General features: G+C 33.7%; 1 protein-coding gene across 1 annotated transcript in view; it reads left to right on the top strand.

Moving 5' to 3' along the window:
- The window catches only part of LOC131041986 (uncharacterized), a 41029-nt gene extending 37599 nt beyond the window's left edge, over positions 1-3430 (top strand). The window contains exons 25-28 of the mRNA XM_057975271.2: positions 2616-2666; positions 2754-2806; positions 2925-3054; positions 3198-3430. Of these exons, the coding sequence (XP_057831254.2) occupies positions 2616-2666; positions 2754-2806; positions 2925-3054; positions 3198-3263 (300 nt within the window). The 3' untranslated portion in view covers positions 3264-3430. The remainder of the gene's footprint in view (positions 1-2615; positions 2667-2753; positions 2807-2924; positions 3055-3197) is intronic.
- The last annotated feature ends 10405 nt before the right edge of the window (positions 3431-13835 follow it).

The following is a 13835-nucleotide window of genomic DNA, read 5'->3' on the forward strand; positions in this document are numbered from 1 at the left end:
GCCTCCAAAAACAGGAATGAAAGAGTGTCCATATGGTAAATGATCCATCTCACCGAAATGCATAGGTAACTAGCCACTGCATCCTCCTAGTACACAGAAACAAATACTGAATGCATAACTCACTCCAACGAACCAAGGAAGCATTAAAACCAACAACCAACATGAGAAACCCCCCATAATGCTGACAAGGGAGAGGGGACAGGTACATTGAAACTGAATGCCAAGAAAAACTGCATGACGAAGAACCAGGAACATCAAGAGTGCAACAGAAAGTACAACCACATATAAAGGCTAGTGTCGTGGAAGGAACACTCACTTGACACACATCATGAGGCTATTGTTGTGGAAAGAACACTCACATGACAAAGGTAGATGGAAAACAAAGGCAAACATCAAACCCCCCATGGCACTTTATAATGGAGTGCGAGTACAATAACGCACAAGATGTGCAAGATCTCAAGCATGCAAGGCATAGTGGCACTTTATCTCAGTGCATTTGCAAAAAGGAAAAAGCTTACAAAATGATGCATACAATGCTCAAAGAATACAAAAGGCTGGAAATAGAAATAATAGCCAAAGATGAGTCATCCCACACAAAGAAAAGGATCCCAAGAGCTTAAACATCCAAGATATTCACTAGAGTGCATAAATGCACAACACTAAATAAAATGTACCTGGAGCAAAATATGGAAAGAAGACCCAAACCACTGGAAAGTGCACAGAACCAGCTTTCCAACAATATCTCATGTACCCAAAAAGGAGTCTGGATGCTCAAGATATGCCTTCCGGAGTGCAAAAAAGAATGTATGGCTTTGACGTCAAAAAAAGACATCAAAACAACAAAAACAGAAGATCAAACCTCCAAATCTGAAAAGAGTTTGAAGAGAGATTTTCGGCGATATAAAAATTTTCAAAAACCGACTTCGTTTTCCCAAGTTAGGGTGAAAAAACCACCCCCCTATCCAAAAGGCTTGCTAGAGGGGCTTGAGCGGTGACTAGACGGAGTTGTCGGCGAAGGTGGCGTGCAGGCGAAGGTGGCGTGCAGGCGAAGGTGGCGGCGGATTGGGGTGCATGGGCGGCGATGGTGGTGGTCGGCTAGCGGTTGGTGACCGATCCGCTAGCGGTCAACGGTGGTGGTTACCGCTGGTTGTAGCGATTAACGAGCCGTCGGACCTGCTGATGGTCGCAGCAGCTAGAAATTTGTTAGCGGTAGCAGGTGCTACGGTGGCTACGATCACCGTGGCGGTTAGGGAACCGCGTCAACCTAGGAACGCCATTAAACTGCCTAAAACAATTTTTTAAATTTTTATTTTTTTTGCCTCAATCCACGTGCAGAAGGGGCTATACGGCCCTGAGCAAAAAATAATTCCCTAGAAGTCAACTTTGTCCAAATTGGACAAATTATATATAGAAATAGGGATTTTGGGGTGCTCTAAGCACAATCGTGTGGTCCGTTTGAGCTCAAATTCCCAAAAAAAGAAGGCTACCCACAGATCCAATAGAAAACCTCTTAAATTTGAAACCCTCGAAGCTCCAAAAAATTCTTCAAAAAACAAGAACAGGCAGTAGCAGATCTGGAGCTCTGATACCATATAGGTGTTGAGGAAAATTCAACACTACAACTCCGAAGGATCACCTGCATGCAAACCTATCACAAAAAGAAGAGAAGCAAAAACAAAGCTATGGAGACTAGAATTCAATGATCCAAAAAAGGAGTCATATTGATTGTGCAAGAATAATGCAATACAATTACAAATTACAAAGAGAGAATCCTTATAAAAGAATACTAGAAACCTTAAAGGAGAAAACCCTAAAAAATTATAAGATGCCTAAGTTTAGCTTAAGCATAGAGTATAATAGACTAATAATTAAATAAATTATTATTAGCCTCAACATGATAACTCTAACAATACTTTAAAATATATATATTTAAATTAATTATCAACTAATACATCTAAATATATATTTTTAAATTAATTGTCAACTAATACATTTAAATATATATATTTAAATTAATTATCAATTAATACATAATGTACCACTTAAATACTCCTCATTTAACTCCATTTATAATCATTTCTCCATTGACTTTATCATTTAGAAAATGTGGAGAACTATTCTAGATAAATGGGCCTAAAATACACTTCAAGCATCGCTTCTCAAAAAACAACTGGTTAGGTCTTTAAAATCTCTTACGTGGGTTGCCTAGCAAAAGGAACATCCGATCAAATGTAGAAAAAAACTTCTAACTCTAAGGTTGAGTAGGTCTTTAGAATTTCTAACATTTTGTCATATTCTTAGGGAGTAGAATATAATGGCGGATTGCCTAGCAAAATGAGCATTTAAATATTGTAGATAGGGAAGACAATTGCCTTTGGATTTATCTTACAACAATTAATTATGAAAGATAGGAGTGGGTAATTCATTGTTCTCTGACCATTCTTATTTAGAAATTCTCATTTGTGTTTAATAAATTTTGACCTTTATAAGAAAAGAAAAAAATACTTCTCTCTAATGTTTAAAATTTTATTATCAAAATATTTTTTCTTCAAAATAGTTAAAACTCCAAAATAATTCATTCATTTCTCTGAATCTTTTATCTGTGATGAATTCAGGTGGATGAGCTATTATCTAGAGGTGAAAATGTCACAATTTATAATGGCCAGGTAAAACTCTTAATTGCCTTCTATCCTACTTTACTACACAAATTTATTCACTAAAACTTCATGATAATCACCAAATAATACTTGCAGGTGGATTTAATATGTGCAACACCTGGAACAGAAGCATGGGTACAACAATTAAAGTATGTAGCAAATTTATACTTTCAATAAAATAAAATTTGGGTTCTATATATTTTTATTATTTTTATAACATGAAGACAAAAACTCATATGAATTTTATTTAAAAAAACAATAAAACAGGTGGAGTGGATTGAAAGAATTCAACTCAACAGAGAGAATAGCTCTTTACTGCAACGAATCAGAAACAAAGGGATTTGTTAAATCTTTTGAAAACCTCAAATTTGTGTGGATTCTATTAGCAGGTCACATGGTAAGTAGCTAAGATTTTGAATAGTTTTTCTTTATTAGCAGGTCACATGGTAAGTAGCTAAGATTTTACATATTTTTTGTTCAAAAAATAATATTAAATTAGAACTATTTTGTTTTAAAATGTTTGTTTGCATGTGTGAACAGGCACCAGTAGATCAGCCATGCGTTGGATTGAACATGCTTGATTTAGTCACCAACTCAACTATTTAATCTTTGTAATCAAATTATTATCATTTTTTAATATGTAATTTAATTTTTAGTTTTATAAATATTCTTATTAAGAATAATGGAGGTACTACTTCAACTATTTAATCTTTGTAATCAAATTATTATCATTTTTTTTTTAATGTAACTTAATTATTTAATCATTAGTTTTATTAATATTCTTGTTAAGAATAATGGAGCTATTCAACTATTTAATCTTTGTAATCAAATTATTATCAATTTTTTAGTGTAATTTTTAAGTTTTATAAAATTCTTATTAAGAATAATAGAGCTTCTTCTTCAATTATTTTATCTTTGTAATCAAATGGAGTTGTTAAATTGATCCAAATTCTTGTATAAATCTATCTAAAATATAGTAATTAAGTTTTGATCAAAATAATTATTAGTTGTATATTATTCTATTAAAAAAAAATGGCTCATATATAATTTATTAAAATAAAAAGATTACACTTCCATGGATACCCAAATATCCAAACCCAAAATAAAACATCCACCTCATTGTATAATCATCTCTTAGTTCTCTTTCATTCTAACGAAGATCACAAAATGTGATCCAAAACGTTGATTAAAAAACTTTCACATAATCTAATCTAGAAGCAACGTCAAACAAACACAATTAAAGCAATCGAACATCAAAGAAATTATGATAAGGACAAGAAGTAGTGCAGTGTAAAACTAACAATTTCTAAGATTATAATGTCTTGCATTTTTTTATGTTTGAATTTTTGTGTGACTATTAGATTTGCACTATCTAATCTAACATTGTTATCAATTTAATTTTTAATATTGAATATTAGTTATTTTCAATTAAATATTTTTATTTTTTAATTTATGTGTTTTTATATCTATTTGAATAATTAAAAAACATTATTGGTTGAGAATTTAGATTTTTGGTTTTGGATTAGCATAGGGTTTTAATATTTTATATTAAATAAATTTGGGTTGGCTAAATAAATTCATATAATCAAATATTAATTAATTTAGACTATAGAGTTTAGATTGATTGTTTTCATAAATATAAATAAATGTAGAAATCAAATTAAATTAAAAAATATATTTAATTAGATAACTCATGATGAAGAAGTATTGTGATGAATGTCCAAATTTGATTCACCAATGCTTTGGTCTTCTAGTTGACTCAAATAAAGACACTACTTTCTAAAAAAATAGCATTTGTTGTTTTAGATCACTTAAGTGAGTGCAGATTTCATTCTCCACATAGATCTGAATATTTAATGTGCGGATATGATTTTGCATAAAATCTAAAGCTATGATATATAGATATATGATTTGATAAAATGTAAATTGTGGAAGCACTCTTATTTTGATCTCTAATATATTAATACTTGTAAGTGATGACAATATTTACAAACACCTTTAAGGAATTTATCAAATCATAAGATTTGTATTCTCTTGATTTATATCAATATATGAACCAACATTACAACTCTAAATGAAGACTTAAAGAGAGAAAGTAATTGTAGAATAAACTTATGATAATGTTATAAATAGACAAATGCAAATTTATTTTTTTAAGCTTGTAGATCTAGTTGATGTCACAAATAGAATGAATATATTGAGGGTAGAAAGTGATTTTCAAATTGGACCCAACCCTTTTACATAGAAGATAACAAATGCATAAATGAAGCCTAGCAATGTTAGGATTTAGGTGTCATCAACCCTGTGAATCCTTTAATTTATTGTTTCCTAATTTATTTTGTAATCTACCTATAAGAAGTTAAATTGTTTAACCAAAGGTAGTTAAAGAGATCATGTAAAGGCAAAGTTACTTTTATAGTTTGTCTTCTAGGAAAAGGACAAAATAGCTAGGTGACCACTCTTGAAATATTCTATTTTGAGGTGCTTGGACACTTGTAGGGAGTTGTAAGAGAATATATGATGGTTATGATAGTCATTATTGCTATGACAACATCTATGACAATATTTATGGCAGAATCTTTACACAAGTGCACATGCATGAGAGATGCATTATCACAACTGTAAGAGGCTATTTTAGGAGGTGTGTGAGTTTTTCCAGGTGGTTTTGCTACATGTTGTTTGGTGGTACCATAGTGGTATTTATCCTCACAAAATCCTATAAATTGGTTCCTTGAGCTAGTGTTCTTCATTTAGTCTTGTTTAGTTTCTAGGGTAACGGAGGAAGTGTATCATTGTTGTAGTCTTCATTAGATTAGTAATATACTTGTCTCTCTTTTTGTGGTGGATTTATTTTTTTCCTGAAAGGATTTCTTCACATAAATCCGGTGTTTCATGTGCAATGGTTTTCTTGTTCTTATTTTGATTCTACAATAACTTTTGATGCCCTCCTAAATGGCACAAATAGTTAGTTTAAGATCAAACAACACAAAACACACAAAGCATTAGCGTTAATCAATCAAAAACTAAAACATATGAAGGCATTCCAAGAGAGACACTAAAAACATGCTAATGAATCTAACTAAAGAAGTAAAGACAATGAGACATCTCCAACTATCTCTTAGCATGAGATTAGCTCCTTCTCCCTTGTTCCTCTCCTCTCCAAGTTCCAAAATAGTGTAGCTCTCAGCAGCTTTTTGCACTATGGATGCTTATGGAGGATTGAGATTGTAATATAGCTCTAAATGTGAAATAAAAAGCTAATGCTAATGCTAAAATGATATATTTTAACCAAAAGACAAAAGATTAGATTGTTTATGCTAAAATGCTCTCTAAAATGTCTATAGCTTAGATGCATACAAGTTTTCAGGATCTGGATTAGGAAGGAATGGGGTCTATTTATAGGAAAAATGGAGCAATGGATGGCCAGGATTGAAAGGTTTAATCAAGGGTCAAGCTTGAAAGTTGGGGATCCATGTGCCCAATTGGCACCAATAAAATAGTGACAAGTGTCAACATAGGATTGGGTTGAGAAAAGAGGTTGGAGGCATTAAAGGCCTGAGAAGACCTCATGGTTATCTAAAGGCTAAGGGTCAAGTCTAAATTAGGATTACCCACTGGATTAGGAGTTAATGCAAGGATAAACCTTTGTGCAAATGATTAAGAGATAATCATGGTCAAAGCATTAAAGGCTTGATGAGACCCTTGGGTTGAGTAGAGGTTGAGTCAAAACAAATGTTTTAACCATGTGGGAGGGTTGAATTAACCATTAATGGTTATTGGAGACTTTGGGGATTAAGTGGTTGAAAGTTGGAAGCCTTCAATGGTTATCAAAGACTTTGAGCCATTTAGTGGTTGAAGGTTGAAAGCCTTTAATGGTTATCAAAGACTTTTAGACTTTGAGAAGTGACTCCATTTTGCTTATGAATGTGACAATAATTAGGGGATGGATTAGGCTAATTAGGAAGGGGTTAGAAGAATCTAGAAGGGGATTAGATTTTGCAAGTGGATTTGGTGGGTGAGGGAAAATAGGATTTTATTTAAAATAAAAATTCATTTATTTCAAAATGTGTGCAAGTTGCATTTGTAGGAAAATGCAAGTGGGGTGGGGATAATGATTTAAATAAATGTTTTATTTAATTTATTTAAAAGAGAAATAGGGGGATTTTAATTAAATAAATAGATTTTATTTATTTAATTGATTTGTAATTTGATTTAATGAATTAATTAAAATAAATTGAATAATTTATTTAATTAATAGAAGAATGTTTGGGGATGAATTAATTAAATATTTATTTAATTAACTGATGGCTAGTGGATTTTTAATCAAATAAATACGAAATATTCATTTAATTAAGATGGACAGATTTGTGTGACTACAACTTTAATAAGGGTTAATCTTAGTTTCATATTTGTAATAATATTTAATTTAAAGATCATATTACAAGCTTTGTTCACCTTGTTTTACTGCATTTGGTATCAAAGCTAATGCCTTTCTCTATAAGTGTTGAAGGTTTTTCACTACAGTGGGAGCTTTCATTTTGTGGGTTTTTCGTAGATTTAAAAAAGGTTGCATAACATGGCCTCCACCTCTCATCGAGATATTGAGAAGTTCAATGGCACTGGTTACAAGATGTGGAAGTTGAAAGTTGAGGATCTCCTAGAAAAGAGAGATCAATGGTTGCCAATTTCAAAAGAAAAGAAACCAACGGATTCTACCTTGATAGATGAAGAATGGAAAAATTTAGACAAGAAGGCAGGAGGAACCATTCAATTGTATCTCACTAACTATGTCCTCTTGAATGTCTCTACAAAAGACATCACATACAAGTTATGGAGGAGATTTGGTGATATATATCAAACTAAGAGTTGGAGGAGGATTGGTGATATATATATCAAACTAAGAGTTTGTTTAACAAGCTATACTTGAAAAGAAGTTTGTATTCTTTGAAAATGAGAGATGGTGATTCTATTACTGAACATTTGAATTCTTTTTATCGTATTTTAAGTCAGCTTGCATCAATAGATGTTAGTACTGAAGAAGAAGACAAATGTATTCTTCTACTTTTCTCTTCCCTAGTTCTTGAGAAAATTTAATTGTTGTCATACATAGTGTTGGTGTAAATCCTTAGATGGACAATGTGATTCTCATACTTCTTTTAGAAGAGATGAAGAGAGAGACCATGAATGTTGGCTCCCAAGATGCCTTGCATTTTCAGGGATTTCCTAAAGAAAAAAGACCTAAAGGGGATAAAAAGAAGGAGAAGTCAAAAGGACGTTCTAAGACCCCTAGAAAGAGTAAAGTGTTGGAACTGTGGTAAAAGAGGGCAAGTGAAGGAGTGTAGAAACAAAAAAAATAGTATTGAAGCTTCCATGGATAAGTCCTTAGATGATGGTGATTACGATGCTTTGTTTATTTTAGCTAACTCCATTAGTAATGACACTTGGCTTATTCATTCAACTCCTCACAAAGCGTGGTTTTCTAAGTATAAAGGATATTATGGAGGAGAAGTTTTTCTTGTTCATAACACCTCAATGAATATTGTTGGCAAAGGAAAGGTAAAGTTGCAGTATTTCAGTAATGGGAGGATTGTTTCCATTGATAATGTTTTACATATTCTAGATCTTGCAAGAAATTTACTTTCAATTTCCAAGTTAAATGATTCTAGAATGCATGTGATATTTGATAAGTCTGGTTGTAGGTTGGTAAGGGGAAGTTTGGTAATTGCTAAAGGATTTCAGATAGGAACTTTGTTTAAGCTACATGTTTCTAAACTTTGTAATTCAATTTTTGTAACTAGGACTAAACATGCATGTATGTTGTGGCACCATAGATTGGATCGCATTGGTGAAAAGGGCCTTAAGACTATTCTAGATAAGAAACTAGTTAAGGAGATCTTTGATAATTCTATTAGTAAGAGTGATTTTTATAAGAACTGTGTGTTTGGTAAACAAAATAGATCTTCATTTCATAAAGGAGTTAACAAAGCTAAGAGACTTTTAGAGATTATTCATTTGGATGTATGTGGTCCATTTGATGTTGACCCTTTGAATGGATCCCGATATTATATTTCCTTTATTGATGATGTCTCAAGATATACTTCGATTTATTTTATGCATTCAAAATCTGAAGTTTTCACTAAGTTAAGCAATTTAACACATTGGTTGAAAACAAAATCAGATTATATAAGATAAAGGTATTAACATCTAACAATGTGGGTGAACATTTCTCTAAGAATTTTGATGAGTTTTGCAAACATGCAAGAATTGTTAGACAAAAGACTGCACCTTACACTCCCCAACAAAAAGGGATAGCCAAAAGAATGAACTATACATTAATGCAAAGATCTAGGAGCTTGTTAAGTAATGTTAAGCTAGATAAATGTTTTTGGAGAAAATTTGTTGATACTAATTATTTAATCAATAGATTTCCTTGTAAAGCTCTTGTTGATAAAACATCTAATGAAATGTGGTTAGGTGAAAAATCTTGAGTTTTATATTTAAGGGTCTTTGGTTGTGAGGTTTTTGTTCACGTGTCTCAAGAGAAGTAGTCTAAATTAGATCCAAAAGCTCAGACATGCCTCTTTATAAGATATTGTGAGAATGTAAAAGGTTATAAGCTTTGGAATCCTCTAACTCGTAAAATGATTTTTTCTAGAGATGCTATTTTTTATGGAATTTATAGTTGACTTGAGTGAAGAACAAGCAAGGGAAAATTCAAAAACATTGCATTTTGAAACTAGGCAAGAAGATGCACATGTGGAAGAATAGAGAGATGGAAAAGAAGAAGAGAGTTGGAGTGAAAGTTTTGAACATTTGATTGCGATAGAAGAAGTTGGAAACAATGAAGAACATGAGGAAGAACCTCTTACTCCGCCTTTGAGAAGGTCCACAAGACAATGGAATTTAGTTGATAGGTATAGCCCACCAGATTTTCATTGTAAGTTCTCTTTATTAAATATTGATGATGAACCTAGATCATGAAAGTTAATCTTGGATGTAGGCCATCTAGGAGGAGATAACAACTCTTGATAGTTGTGACACCTCTAATCTTTTAGTTTACCCAAATAAAGAAATCCATTTGATGCAAGTGGATACTTAAGAGGAAATTTGGAGCAGACGGTCAGTTAGAGAGGTACAAAGCTAGACTAGTAGCTTGTTGGCAACAATGCAGCAAACTGAGAGGAGGGGAGTTGAATTTTTCTCACAAAATCAACACAATTCAAACTTAAACTCGGATCTGATAATTAGCAATAAAAGCACAAATCAACACCACATCAATAACACACATAACACCGAGATTTTTGACGTGGAAAACCCAGTTAAGGGAAAAACCATAGTGGGAACCTACCCACAATAAGATAATACCCTGTTAGGAGTAAATGAAATATTACAATGGGGAATGCACATGCATTCAGGCACACTGCCTAGAGCTCACTACTCAAATCACAAAACAAGAAGGGCTACAACCCTGAGGAAGACTCACTGTCTTACGAAAACATTCGGATTACATCCGAAGGATCATGAACTGATGAACTAGCATCTCCACATGCCTGTTTAGTTATGGTTAAGCACATATACTCAAACTCTTCTTTTTCCACTTCTTTACACTCTTTCGCACTCTTTCGGACTTCTCATCTACTATTGAAAGATCAATTCAATGTTTGCACATGCAGATACCAAGCAAATACATCCGCAACATGACAATTACATATATTTATACAAATCATCAACCTATATTTCAAGGTCAGTTAAACCCTCGACATAAATTACAAAATAATAACCTCACATGCTACAACAATACGTGAAGACCAAAACAATATTGGCTAAGATATAATATGGACCCAAATCAACACCGCAAGCAAGAAACACCACCAAGAATTATGCCTAGAACATCCGCAACACGCTACAATCACCAAGAATGTCGCATAACACGAAGAACACCACCGGATCAATAACACGCACAACAATCAATGCGAACCATCAACATAGATAGAAAAAAATCTAGAAACATCCACAAACAACATGAATTGCACCAGAGATAACCGCAACATCACCACTTACTAGAATCTCCATCATCAATATACCGAACCTCAAGAACACACGTTGAATTGACTGTCAAACTGAAAGATTAGCTTGTGGACTTCCAAATCACAAACCATCTGAATTGAGGACACATATGAACGTCCCAAACACTCTTCCAAATCCGCAAACCAAGATAATGCAATTATGGAGCAATGCGGAGCACAAACCAAAATACCGAATAACATGAACAATTGAATAACCAACCATAATACCAGACCTCATAACTCAATCAAATCATCATGCGGACCATTGAAACTTTTACATAATCAACTAAACATGCATATCTCAAAACCCATTAAACTGCAACAGCTCAACTACAACACACTAGCCAAACCAACTTATTTAATCTAACTACTAACTTCCACACTGGAATGCACAAAAGAATATGTTGACATCAATGACAACACATCATTCTAGCAAATTTCTCAGCAATATCCAAAAATCTACCCCTTTGGCATTGATGGCAACATATGAATGTGAAAAACAATCAATACAAAGAAATAAGTCAACAACCAATGATCTCCTCATAACTCACAAAAATCTCCCCTTGAGATCAGCACAGGATATAGCAGTTTTTCACATGCTCTCCTCCCCCTTTGAAATCAATTCAAAAGGCACATACAAGGCACAAATCTTGATTCTCTTCCCCTTTGACACACACTCTAACAACTTGGAACATTTGAAACACATACTAACTACTCCCCCTGAGTACCAGTCTCACTCATCAATCTGGATCACAAGATATCTTTGTGAAGTCCATCGGACTGATGCAACTCCATGCATCCTAGTTCTCAACAGGAGGGGTAATCACCCCTATCTTCTCTCTAAGATACTCAAATGTATCTTTAGGAAAAGTATTAATGAATATATATATGCAATCTTTTTTGTTGTCACAAAATTTGCACCCTGTGATGATCAACCTTGTGAAACATGGAAACAACCTCCCAAGTGTGGGACTTGCAGAAGTGAAGTTGAGTCTCCGGAGAAGGTCGACTTCCTATTCAATCTTATGCAAGTGTTGAACCAACCTAACACCAACTAATCTATTCTATTGTCTTGACAGGGAAAATGGAGAAAGAGGGAATGCATGAAAGAAGGGAAATAAGGTTTGCACCTAGACTAAAATAGTGATCTTCACTGCCTACAACTGCACAAAACATCAATAAAACTACCTAAAGATACACTATATTCTACCTAAATCATCTTCCTATCTGCATAAGTGAAGGTTGGAATTCTAGAAAATGACAAGGGGGACTGAAGCTAGTCCACAGATGACATTCAAAGAGGGATCAACACAGTCATTATGCAAAGGAAACAAGAAAGAGATACATTCAAACAAAGAGGTAAGGGAAATACACACATTTGTTCAAACCGAAACAAGGTAAGGGAAAGAAATTCTATTAATGGAAGGCAAGGCAAAATTTACAAGTGCAGAAGAAAGAGAGAGAGAGAGAGAGAGAGAGAGAGAGAGAGAGAGAGAGAGAGATAATCCTAAAGAAATACACAAAAATTACCTTTATAGTTGAGGCATAACACAAAAATGAACTATAGCTGGAAAACCCTAACCCTCCTAGGGTTAGGTTACAAAAAAAATCTCAAAGAGAGATCGTATCAGAGAATGATCTGATGGCATGTGAGTACAGTCTAAGAAAAGTCCATCATCTTGGAGAAAACCAAAAAATCCCTGCATAAAGCGGAAATCTTTGTGAATGATGTGTCTGGGATGGTGTATGCATGAGTAAAAAAGTCTTCATTCTATACTGCATAAGCGTGGCAACATCAGAAATCTACCACAGAGTTACTTCTGGAGTAATGGCATCGAAATTCGGTGGTTGGAAGCAAAATAGATCCGATCTAAGGCGTCGATTGAACAAACAAAAAACACGAGTCTCGACCATCGATTCGACAACCACCTCCCTACAGAGCTTTAAATTTAAATAGTGATCATGGGTTCAAATATCAGTCATTGATCAAGAGATCCCATGCGCAGATGGACGCACGATATCTCGCCATGTAAGTGCACCCAAAATCTCAACAAGAGATTACAACGTAGCTGTATGATCATCCCCTAAGTGAAAATACACGGCCAAGATAGCGCCATGCATCAGGTTGGGTCCACCGATACCAAGCAAGCCCAAGATGATCGAACGACCAGTGTGCCTCCGTGGGAGAAAAAAGTTGTTAGAAAAAATGGAGGCCACGCAGCCACACACATAAAAAGAGAGATTATCGTTGGTAGGGTAAAGGATAAATCTGAAAGAAATGTTGAATTGAAGTGCTAAAATGAAATGATTATACCTTTGATTGATGATACAATGCTCTTTGGATAATTCCTCCAAGTATTGATGCAATAGCATGATAATTCGTAACAAAATTCATCATGAAAGCATACTCGAAGACAACGTGTTGAAGCTTGATGCTCCTTGTACTCGGTTTTTCTCGTGAATCAAGAAATGGTTGCTCCTAAAATGAATTTTTTAGATCGTACATGATCAAAATAAATTAAAGGTGAAGTCTTATATAGGGTTCTCAAGGTATTTTTGCATTTTGGTCGACTTACAATAGTCATATCCTAATTTCAAGACCAGATTCGACAATGTTAAGGCTAGCATGTTACTCTCCCAAAATTTTGGCAAAAAAATAACATTTGTACAGTGTGCCAACAAAATAGGCCCCAACTTTTAGGGATGTGAGATGATAGGGCCCTAATATTTCATCGATAATTTCATTGAGAAAAATCTACAATAAAGGAATTTCTAACTCCAAGGGCATGATTCCATTAGCATTCTATACGAGAGTATATGGTACTACTCGTAGTTGTATGAACACTCATTTGGTAAGCCCATCATTCATAAGAAAGTTGAGTGTTTCGATTCTTGCCGTGTGTGTTAACATTTGAAAAAAATCTCAATTGTTTTATTAGAAGCTTTTGTGTAACTATTTGATTGAGGATAGTATGGTGTAGAGAATAAATGTTGAATGTACAATTTCTCATGAAACTTCTTCACTTCTTTGTTCTTAAATGATGAATCATTATCATAATCTAGAGTAGAAGGAAGAACAAATCAAGAAATGATATTATTGATAAGAAAATGA

This window comes from Cryptomeria japonica, chromosome 1 (genome assembly GCF_030272615.1).
Source record: "Cryptomeria japonica chromosome 1, Sugi_1.0, whole genome shotgun sequence".
NCBI classification, from domain to species: Eukaryota; Viridiplantae; Streptophyta; class Pinopsida; order Cupressales; family Cupressaceae; genus Cryptomeria; species Cryptomeria japonica.